General features: G+C 43.6%; 1 protein-coding gene, 1 non-coding gene and 1 pseudogene across 3 annotated transcripts in view; all 3 read left to right on the top strand.

Moving 5' to 3' along the window:
• The window catches only part of NCAPD2 (non-SMC condensin I complex subunit D2), a 36,718-nt gene that overhangs the window by 2,266 nt on the left and 23,081 nt on the right, over positions 1–11,371 (top strand). Inside the window, exons 3-6 of one of the 2 annotated variants that reach the window (XM_017546129.2) lie at positions 9,484–9,559; positions 9,843–9,901; positions 10,386–10,567; positions 10,869–11,011. In XM_017546129.2, the coding sequence (XP_017401618.1) occupies positions 9,484–9,559; positions 9,843–9,901; positions 10,386–10,567; positions 10,869–11,011 (460 nt within the window). The remainder of the gene's footprint in view (positions 1–9,483; positions 9,560–9,842; positions 9,902–10,385; positions 10,568–10,868; positions 11,012–11,371) is intronic. The other variant, XM_037744846.1, reaches the window with a different exon arrangement.
• Positions 6,717–7,109, top strand: LOC108316338 (annotated as a pseudogene).
• On the top strand, positions 9,979–10,308 carry LOC119473814. The gene has a single exon (XR_005203050.1). It is a non-coding gene; the product is annotated as a small nucleolar RNA U85 (small nucleolar RNA).

Below are 11,371 nucleotides of genomic sequence, written 5' to 3'. Positions count from 1 at the left end.
TTTTTTTGAGACAGAATCTTACTCTGTTGTCAGGGCCAGGTTGGAGTGCAGAGGTGTGATTTCTGCTCACTGCAAACTCCGCCTACCAGGTTCAAGCAATTTTCCTGCCTCAGCCTCCCTAGTAGCTGGGACTATAGGCCCGCACCACCACTCCCAGCTAATTTTTGTATTTTAGTGGAGACGGGGTTTCTCTATGTTGGCCAGGATGGTCTCGATCTCTTGACCTCGTGAGCCACCCGCCTCGGCTTCCCAAAGTGCTGGGATTACAGGTGTGAGCCACCACGCCCGGCTAATTTTTGTATTTTTAGTAGAGACAGGGTTTCATCATGTTGACCAGGCTGGTCTTGAACTCCTGACCTCGATGATCACCCACCTTGGCCTCCCAAAGTGCTGGCATTACAGGGGTGGGCCACCACACTAGGCTAGATGGCAGCTTCTTGTTCTAATGTCCAGAAATGGAAAAGGAATTTTCTATATTGTACTTTTTCTTCTTTATTTTATTTTGAAAGACAAGGTCTTGCTCTCTTGCCCAGGCTGGGGTGCAGTGGCGTGATCATTGCTTATTGCAGCCTCAACTCAGACTCAAGCAATGCTCCCATCTCAGCCTCCCAAGCATCTGGGACCACAGACATGCACCACCATACCTGGCTAATTTTTTTTTTTTATTTTTTGCAGAAATGGTGTTGCCCAGGCTGGTCTTGAACTCCTGGGCTCAAGCAATCTTCCCACCTTGGCCTCTTAAAGTGCTGGGGTTGCAGGCTGGAGTGCAGTGGCCTGATCACAGCTCACTGCAGCTTCAACCTCCCGGGCTCAAGCAGCCCTCCTACCTCAGCCTCCCAAGTAGCTGGGATCACAGACATGAACCAAAGGGCAGAGATTATAGGCGTGAGCCACCATGCCCAGCCAGCCTTTTTTGTTAAAAACTAAGACACAGACACACACATTAGCCTAGGCCTGCACAGGGTCAGGGTCATCAACAAGTTACTAGACGATGGGAACTTTTCAGCTCTATTATATTATGATTATTATTATTTTGAGACAGACTCTCTCTCTCTTGCCCAGGCTGGAGTGCAGTGGCATGATCTCGGCTTACTGCAACCTCCACGTCCCGAGTTCAAGCAATTCTTCTGCCTCAGCCTCTTGAGTAGCTGGGACTACATATGCGCACTAGAGGTGCGCGCCACCACACACGGCTAACTTTTTTTTTTTTTTTTTCCTTTTTTCTACTGAGACGAAGTTTCACTCTTGTTGCCCAGGCTGGAGTGCAATGGCACAATCTCAGCTCGCTGAAACCTCCGCCTCCCAGGTTCAAGTGATTCTCTTGCCTCAGCCTCCAGTGTAGCTGGGATTACAGGCATGCGCCGCCACGCCCAGCTAATTTTGTATTTTGAGTAGAGATGGAGTTTCTCCGTGTTGGCCAGGCTGGTCTTGAACTCCTGACCCCAGGTGATCCGCCCACCTCCACCTCCCAAAGTGCTGGGATTACAGGTGTGAGCCACCGTGTCCCGTCAGCTTTTGCATTTTTAGTAGAGATGAGGTTTCACCATATTGGCCAGGCTGGTCTCAAACTCCTGACCTCGTGATCCACCCGTCGCAGCCTCCCGAAGTGCTGGGATTACAGGCGTGAGCCACCACACCCTATTATATTTTTATGACACCACTGTCGCATATGTGGTCTGTTGTTTACCAAAATGTTACAGGGCACAGGTAAGAGAAATAGAATTACCCAGACTGGCTAAACTGATCAAGATTATTACCTAGGAGCCTCCTTAAACTTAAGCATATCAACCATTTGGTAAGCAAGGAAGAAGGTAGACTGTGGAGGTTGACTGATGGATGGCAAACCAACAGTGTCCACAGATACACTATGTCGTGGATATATATGTCACCAACTGAACATGCTGCATACTATGACAAATTATTCTTCACTTATTACAATGATGCGTCATTTTTTTAAACAATCACTTTTTTAAAGTTCCGGAGTGCATGTACAGGATGTGCAAGTTTGTTACATAGGTAAACATGTGCCGTGGTGGCTTCCTGCACCTATCAACCCATCACCAGGGTAGTAAGCCCAGCGCGTATTAGCTATCTTTTCCCTCCCACCGTTCCACCCCCAGCAGGCTCCAGTCGTATTGTTCCCCTCCCTGTGTCCATTTGATCTCATTGTTCAGCTCCCACTTCTAAGTAAGAACATGCAGTGTTTGGCTTGCCCTGCTAATTTTTATGTTATTTGTAGTAACGAGGTTTTGCCATGTTGCCTAGGCTGGTCCCAAACTCCTGAGTTCAAGCGATTTGCCCGCCTCAGCTTCCCAAAGTGCTGAGATTACAGGCATGAGCCACTGCACCCAGCCAAGAGCCCTTTTTTTTTTAAAACAGTTGCATTCCTTTGATGATTTTGGTGTTTAGAACCCTGAATACAACTTTTCCTCTAAATAATATAAGATCAAATCATTTAATTCATTTAACAAGTATTTACTGATCATATGCTGTGTGCCAGGCATTGTTCTAAGCACTGGTAATAATACAACAGTGAACAAAACAGACAAAATGACAAAAGTTTTTCCTTTTAAGGCTCTCCACAAGTAATAAACAAGTAAATATGTAGTATAACAGGACCCCTTATCCAAGGAGATATATTCCAAGACCCCAATTAAATGCTTGAAACTAGAATGGTACCAAGCCCTTTATATGCTATGTTTTTTTCCCTCTAACTGCGTACCTATGGTAATGTTTAATTTACAAACGAGATACAATAAGAGATTAACAACAATATTAATAAAATAGAACAGTTATAACTATGCCGACATCGCTACTCTTGCACTTTGGGGCCATTATTAAGTAAAATAAAGGTTCCTTAAACGGAAGGCCTGTGACAGTTGATCTGATAACCAAGGTGGCTGCTAATGAGTGATAGGGTAGCATATGCAGCCTGGGTATGCTGGGCAACGGAGGATTCACTCGTACTCCTGGGTATGCAGGAGGCAGCAGGGCAGCACCAGATTGTATGCTACTCAGAATGGCACACAACTTAAAATTTATCAATTGTTTATCTCTGGAATATTACTTTTTTGTTTTTGAGACAGAGTCTTGTTTTGTCACCCAGGCTGGAGTCCAATGGCTCAATCTCAGCTCACTGCAGCCTCCACCTCCTGGGCTCAAGCAATTCTCCTGCCTTGGCCTCCCAAGTAGCTGGGACTATAGCTGAGTGCCACCGTGCCCTGCTAATTTTTTTGGGTTTTTTGTTTTGTTTTGTTTGAGACAGTTTTACTCTTGTCACCCAGGCTGGAGTGCAGTGGCACGATATTGGCTCACTGCAACCTCCACCTCCCCCAGGTTCAAGCAATTCTCCTGCCTCAGCCTCCCGAGTGGCTGGGATTACAGGTACCCACTACCACACCCCGCTAGTTTTTTGTATTTTTTAGTAGAGATGGGGTTTCACCATGTTGGCTAGGCTGGTCCCGAACTCCTGACCCCAGGTGATCTGCCCACCTTGGCCTCCCAAAGTGCTGGGATTATAGGCGTGAGCCACCAGGCCCTGCCAATTTTTTTTATTTTTAGTAGAAATGGGGTTTCACCATGTTGGCCAGGCTGGTCTTGAACTCCTGACCTCAGGTGATCTGCCCACCTCGACTTCCCAAAGTGCTGGGATTACAGGTGTGAGCCACTGTGCCCAGCCTGTTTCTGGAATATTTCATTTAATATTTTCAGACTTAAGATTGACCACAGGTAACTGAAACCTTGGAAACTGAGAACATGGATTGGGAGGACCATTGTATGTTAGATGGTTGTAGGAGCCAAAGAGAAAAAGCAGACAGTGTGTCCAGGTACAGTGGCTCACACCTGTAATCCCAGCACTTTGGGAGGCTGAGGCGGGTGGATCATTTGAGCTCAGGAGTTTGAGATCAGCCTGGTCAACATGGTGAAACCCCATCTCCACCAAAATTACAAAAAAGTTAGCTAGGCATGGTCGTGTACACCTGTAGTCCCAGCTACTTGGGAGGCTGAGGTGCAAGAATTACTTGAGCCCAGGAGGCAGAGGCTGCAGTGAGCCATGATCACACCACTGCACTGCAACCTGGGCAGACCCCGTTTCAAAATTTAAAAATAAGAAGTGTACTGTGAATGGTGGCTCGTCCCTGTAATCCCAGCCACTTGGGAGGCAGTGGCAGGAGGATTGTTTAAGGCCAGGAACTCAAGACTAGCCTGGGCAACATAGTCTCTAAAATTAATTATACAAAGCTTAGTAATAAATAATATAGCCGGGCACAGTGGCTCATGCCTGTAATCCCAGCACTTTGGGAGGCCACGGTGGGCAGATCACGAGGTCAAGAGATGAAGACCATCCTGGTCAACATGGTGAAACCGTGTCTCTACTAACAATACAAAAATTAGCTGAGCATGGTGGCGCACGCCTGTAGTCCCAGCTACTTGGGAGGCTGAGGCAGGAAAATTGCTTGAACCCGGGAGGCGGAGGTTGTGGTGAGCTGACATTGTGCCGATGCACTCCAGCCTGGGCAACAGGAGTGAAACTCTGTCTCACAAATAAATAAAGAAGAAGATAGTAGGGCCTGCCATTTTTATGTTGGATTACCAGAGAAGTCTTGCTGATACGTCACGTTTGAGCAGAGACCTTAAGAAAGTAAGGAAATGAACTATGCAGATTGTCAGGGAAGGGCGTTCCAAGCAAACAGAAAAGCCCATGCAAACGCCTTGAGGTGGGCAAATGCCAAAATATTTGGACCTAGAGTAAGCTAGGAAAAAGAGATTAGGTAGGAAGTGGTACAGATTATTCTAGAATCTTCCTCCTCAAAATGTGGTCCCCAGATCAGCATAGTTAATATTATGACCTCATGATCTGGGAGCTTACTAGAAAAGCAGGATGTCAAGTCCCTCTTCAAAGCTGCTGAATCAGAAAATCTGTATTTTAAGAAGATCCCCCAGGGAATTTGAGTACAATTACAAGTTTGAGAAGCACTGATTTCTAGAGTCTCATAGATCATGGCAAAAACTTGAACTTCAGTATGAATGAAACTTGAAAGCCATGGGGAGTGACATGGTCTGACATTTTAAAAGATTCACTGTCGACTGGGTGCAGTGGCTAACGCCTGTAATCCCAGAACTTTGGGAGGCCAAGGTGAACGGATCACGAGGTCAGGAGTTCAGGACCTGCCTGGCCAACATGGTGAAACCCTATCTCTACTAAAAATACAGAAATTAGCCAGGCGCGGTGACGGTCACCTGTAATCCCAGCTGCATGGGAGCTGAGGCAGGAGAATTGTTTGAACCCAGGAGGCGGAAGTTGCAGTGAGCCGAGATTGTGCCATTGCACTCCAGCGTGGGCAGAGACTTTGTCTCAAAACAAAACAAAACAAAAGAAAAGATTCACTGTCTGCTGTGTTGAGCAGAGACTATAGGAGGCAAGAGAAGAAGCAGGGAGACTGGTTTAGTGGCTAATACAGTAATACCAAGTAGATTGGCCTGGAGGAATAGCAGGGGAAGTGGTGATAAAATGTTGCATTTAGGATGTATTTTGAAAGTAGAGCTTACAGGAATACGGATGGATGGGATTGGATTGGTAGAGTTGGAAAGGAATCTGAAATGAGATGATTACAAGGCTTTTAATTTTTTTGAGACAGTCTTGTTCTGTTGGCTCTGTCACCCGGGCTGGAGAGCAGTGGTATGATCTTGGCTCACTGTAACCTCTGCCTCCCAGGTTCAAGCAATTTTCATGCCTCAGCCACCTGTCTAGGATTATAGGTGTGCACCACCACGCCCGGCTAATATTGTCTAGGCTGGAACTTTCGGCCTCACGTGATCTGCCTGCCTCGGCCTCCCAAAATGCTGGGATTACAGGCGTGAGCCACCACGCCCAGCCTTACAAGGCTTTTTGACTTGAGCAACTAGAAGAATGAAGTTACCATTTACTGAGATGGGGTAGAATATGGGAGGAAGAGGTTTAGATTGTTGTTTATGTGAGTGTGGAGTTCAAGGGAGAGGTGTCAGCTAAAGATACACATTTAGGATTTAGTACTCAGCATGTAGACAACATTTAAAGCCTTGATACTGGAGTGAGTTTAGATGGAGGAGAGAAGCAGTTTGAAGACCAAGACCTGAGATAGGCCAGCATTAGAAGTTAGGAAGATGGCAAAGAACCAGTAGAAGAAATTAAGCAGTCATTGGGCACAGAGTGAATGAAGGAGCTAAATGGAAGCCAAATAAATAGAGCGTTTCAAAAACAGGGGAGAGGTCAACTGCAGATTAACTATTGGATTTATTGATGTCATAGTCACTGGTAACCTTGACAAAGCTATTTCATAGCATGCTGGGGGCAAAAGCCTGCTTGGAATAGGTTTTTAAGAAAATGGAATGAGAGAGATTAGAGATGATGAATTTACATAATGTATTTGTTTTAATATGGGCAGCATTACGTGTGTATGTTGCGTAGGAGTGATCAGAGGGAAAAGCTAATGATGCAGAGGAAGAGGGTGCAGTACCTTTAGTAGGTAAGAGAGTATGTGATTTGGTACACAGGGAGGAAATGGCTTTACAGGACATGGACAGTTTATCCACAGTAGCAAAAAAAAAAAAAAAAAAAGGCAGTGTATATGGGCACAGATCAACTAGTGCAGGTAAATATAGAGCTTGGGGCAGTCGAAAGTTCTCTTCTGTCTGCTTCTGTTTCCTCAATAAGAAGGGAAAGCCTTGACTTAGAGAGTGGGAGGTCCAGCTTCTGAGCGGTCACCTTTGTTGCGCTAACTACAAAAAAGAATTAAATATGGGTGATGTTGAGAAAGGCAAGAGGATTTTTATTCAGAAGTGTTCCCAATGTCACACTGTGGAAAAGGGAGGCAAGCACAAGACTGGACCTAATCTCCATGGTATCTTTGGGCAGAAGACAGGTCAGGCCTCTGGATTCACTTAACACTGAAGCCAGTAAGAACAAAGGCATCATCTGGGGAGAGGATACACTGATGGAATATTCGGAGAATCCCAAGAAGTATATCTCAGGAACAAAAATGATCTTTGTCGACATTAAGAAGGAGGGAGAAAGGGAAGACTTAATAGCTTATCTCAAAACTACTAATGAGTAATAATTGGCCACTGCCTTATTTATTATAAAACAAATGTCTCATGACTTTTTTATGTGTACCATATTTTAATAGATCTCATACACCAGAATTTACATCATGAATGACTGACAGAATATTTTGTTGGGCAGTCCTGATTTAAAACTAAGACTGGCTTGTGGTTAAATGAGTATGTTCAGTTTTTGGATTTTAATAGTAATTCCAATTTTAATAGTAAATTCTATCACTGTTTACCCCTTCTAAAGATATGATTTGACTTTGTTAGTAATGTTAAACTTTTTGCAAAGATGGTGAGTGCCATCTTAAAATTTTCTGGAGATTGGTTTTATATTTAGATTATATACTGTAACTGGTTATGTGAATATATTTAAATATGGGGGAAATTCCTTCACTGTTTCAGAACCAATCAAGATTCACCTGTGTTTTGTGTTCATTTGCATCTTAAAGGCAAGGGTTGAAGATAAATGGGTAGCAATGGCTACTTTATATTTGGCCTTAACTATGCCAATCTAATTAGAATTCCCTGTATTTAAAATGGTTCCTTTTACTTATTGAAAGGCATTTTGTGTGGTTTATGTGTAATATCAAAAATTATTTAACACTTCACACATTTTATAGATGATCTGTAAGGTCACATCCTTTTAAAATAGTAGCCAATCAAACCTCACTCTTGGATTCTTTACAATCTAAGTCAAACTAAGTTATAATTTAGGATTGTCTTTAAACAGCCATTCAGAAACAAAGCTGTACAACTGCTGTGTATTTGTGATTGGGAATGGTGCTTTTGCCAACTTAAAAGGATTAAAGAAGAGGAGATATACACAAATTTTAAAATGATGTGTGATCGTAAGACTTAAGATAATTAAAAAGAAAACCACAGGGAAAAAAAAAAAAAGGAAGGGAAAGCCTTTAACAGAGTGAGTTTGGGAGGAAGATCATGGTGTTATGAGCAGAGGGTAGGTGTGAAATAATTGCCTAGAAGAAAGTGAATAGACTTGGGCGTATGAAGGCCCACTTCAGATTAGTAGTCGTGAGTTTAACGTAAGAGTAGTTGGCATGCTTGTATGTTTTTCTCGGGCCATTTTTATTTGTGTGATTACATGAATGGAGTAACCAGAAAGTTGATTTAACCTAGATTTGCCAGGGAAGTGTGTGTTGTTGTTGTTAATTAGTGGAATAAGAAGTATCACAATATCTAACAATAGGGGAATAGCAACTTAATTAAGATAGATACAAGGCGGAGTGTGGTGGCACTTCCTGTAGTCCCAGCTACTCCGAAGGCTGGGGCAGGAAGATCGCGTGAACCCAGAAGTTTGAGGCTGCAGCAGGCTATGATCCTGCCACTGCACTTCAGCCTGGGCAGCACAGCAAAACCCTGTCTCAAAAAAAAAAATTGTTTACCAAAGTTTCTAATACACTTTTTGTAATGCTAAATTTTAAAAAGCAGAACAGAAAAGTGAATATGTGATATGAACTCAACAATGGAAATACGACGTATAGAAAATGGACTGAGAAAAATTATGCTGTTATAACTGAAAGCCTGAGACTGGATATATAAAATGAACAGAAATTTATTGGCTGACAGTTTTTTCTGGAGACTGGGAAGTCCCAAATCAACGCACCAGTAACTGGCAAGGGCCTTCTTACTGCATTGTCGCAAGGCAGAAGGCAGAAAGGCACAAATGAACCTGCTCCCTAGAGCCCTTTTTATAATGGTATTAATATATTCATGAGGGTGGAGCCCTCATAACCTAAACACCTCCCATTAGACCTCTCCTTCCAACATTGTCATGTTGGGGATTATGTTTCCAACATACGAATTATAGGGGCACATTCAAACCATGTAACGTGCTAAGTATTGTTCTGACGGGTTTGCATGGATTATCTCCTTCAGCTTTGACATTCATACCTACCATTGACCCTTGAACAACATGGGGGTTAGGGACGACAACCCCTGTGTAGTAAAAAGTCTGCATATATAACTTTCGACTCCCCCAAAACTTAACTACTTAAGGAGACCTGACAACTAAGTGCATTGTGGGATCCTGAAGCAGAAAAAGGACATAAATGGATACACTTTTTTTTTACTTTTTTAAGATCCTGAGTTTGTGTTCACTCCTAACTACAAGTTGGACAAGTCATACGGCCACTCTAAGATGTAAAATAGGTTTAATACCGTCTCCTTTAGCTCAGGTGTGGTGAAGCTCAAACAAGGCTCTAATTGTAACACAAATATATCATCATCATTATAGGTTACACTGAAATGAACTGTTTGTCTTTTTTTTGCGTGATACTACCAATAAAAGCAACAAACTGAGTTTTCCGCCATGGGTAGAATTTACTAAAAAGTCCTCTCCTTCTTCCAAATTTATTAATTTTTTCATCTTCATAGCATTTCAGGCTGCCTTCCGAGCTCAGGGGCCCCTGGCTATGCTGGAGCACTTTGATACTATCTACAGCATTTTACAGTAAGTGAAACACCCAGCTGGTACTTTGAAAAGAACTGGTGGCTGTTCGTCCTAATGGTGCATGTTAGTCCTGAAATTTCCTAAGTTACAGATTCACTGATAAATGCTTCTGGGTATTGATATCTCTACTGATGAGCGTGTGCGCAGCTTGCCACATATTTATTCAGTTGAACAATTTCACATGTGTTTTTAAACATTAGAATCCACAGGTTAGATCTGATCTGTTAGAAAGGGCTCTGCAGTCTCCTTCCTATCTCACCCCCACACTTTCTTTCCCTCATAGTCACTTTCGAAGTATAGACCCTGGCCTCAAAGAAGATACTCTGGAATTCCTGATAAAAGGTGTTTGTGGGTCAGCGGGTAGGGGATGGAAGGTGTTTGTTGTCATTTGTTTGTTTATTATTTCCTACATCTTATCAGCCACATGATGATATCAAGGCTGTTGTGATTCAGTTGGTTTGGCTAAGCCCAGGGACCTTTGGCCTCTTAAAGGTCTGTAATCTTGGTGGGCAATACAGAGTTATGTGTGTTCACTGTAAGGGCAGACCAACAAGAACTTTTTCCTACTTTTGAGCTACCTCTTTTTAATAGGGGTGATTCTTCCAGTTGCTGGAGAGAAATTGTGGTAACTGGAGGGAGAGAGTAGGAACAGGGCATGTTCAGGGTACCATGGCCAAGGGTCCCAAAGGACTTAGCTTGTATTACGACCGCTGAGAGATGAAACACAGATCTTTGGTAATCTGATGGCTGCAAGTGCTGGGTGTTTTGAAGTTGGGGTATATGAAAGAAGTGAGTGAAACTGACTCCAACATTCTGTCCCTCATAGTGGTATCCCGCCACTCCCAGGAGCTTCCAGCTATACTGGATGATACAAGCTTGAGTGTATCAGATCGAAATGCTCATCTAAATGCCCTCAAAATGAACTGTTATGCTCTGATACGACTCTTGGAATCCTTTGAGACCATGACCAGCCAGACAAACCTCATGGACCTGGACCTTGGTGGGAAGGTAAATTTGGAGTTTTGGGCTCACTTTATATGGGGTCTGGGGAGATAGGAGAACGGATGGGAAACAGGGGAATCCAGTGATCCTATGAATCCTTCCTGTCCTCATTGAGAGTTTAGGAGGAAGAACCCAAAACTATCACACATTTTCTTCCTAGACAGATAGCACTGTGGAACGTGTAATACTTCTTCCATATTACCTTCTATCTTGTCTTGATACTGGATTATTTGGGCACTCAGACTGGCAGATCTTGACCCTCTTTGTTCCCTTATTTTTTCCTCAATGTATACATGATCCTTTTTAGGGTAAGAAAGCTCGGACCAAGGCAGCCCATGGCTTTGACTGGGAAGAAGAGAGGCAACCAGTTCTTCAGCTTTTGACACAGCTACTTCAGTTGGACATCCGTCACCTGTGGAACCACTCAATAATTGAAGAAGAATTTGTCAGGTGGGTAGGGAGGATGGCTACAGATAATACTGAGCTGTGAGGGTGAGGCTCTATTGCTAGATATGCCCCTTTTTTTTTTTTTGAGATGAAGTTTTGCTCTTGTCATCCAGGCTGGAGTGCAGTGGTGCGATCTCAGTTCACTGCAACCTCCACCTCCTGGGTTCAAGCGATTTTCCTGCCTCAGCCTCCCGAGTAGCTGGGATTACAGGCACCTGCCACCACACCCAGCTAATTTTCATATTTTTAATATAGATGAGTTTCTCCATGTTGGCCAGGCTGGTCTTGAACTCCTGACCTCAGGTGATCCACCTGCCTCAGCCTCCCGAAGTGCTGGGATTACAGGCATGAGCCACTGCACCC

Source organism: Cebus imitator, unplaced genomic scaffold, assembly GCF_001604975.1.
Source record: "Cebus imitator isolate Cc_AM_T3 unplaced genomic scaffold, Cebus_imitator-1.0 Scaffold187, whole genome shotgun sequence".
Taxonomy (NCBI): Eukaryota; Metazoa; Chordata; class Mammalia; order Primates; family Cebidae; genus Cebus; species Cebus imitator.
This window is presented reverse-complemented; position numbering and strand designations above follow the sequence as displayed.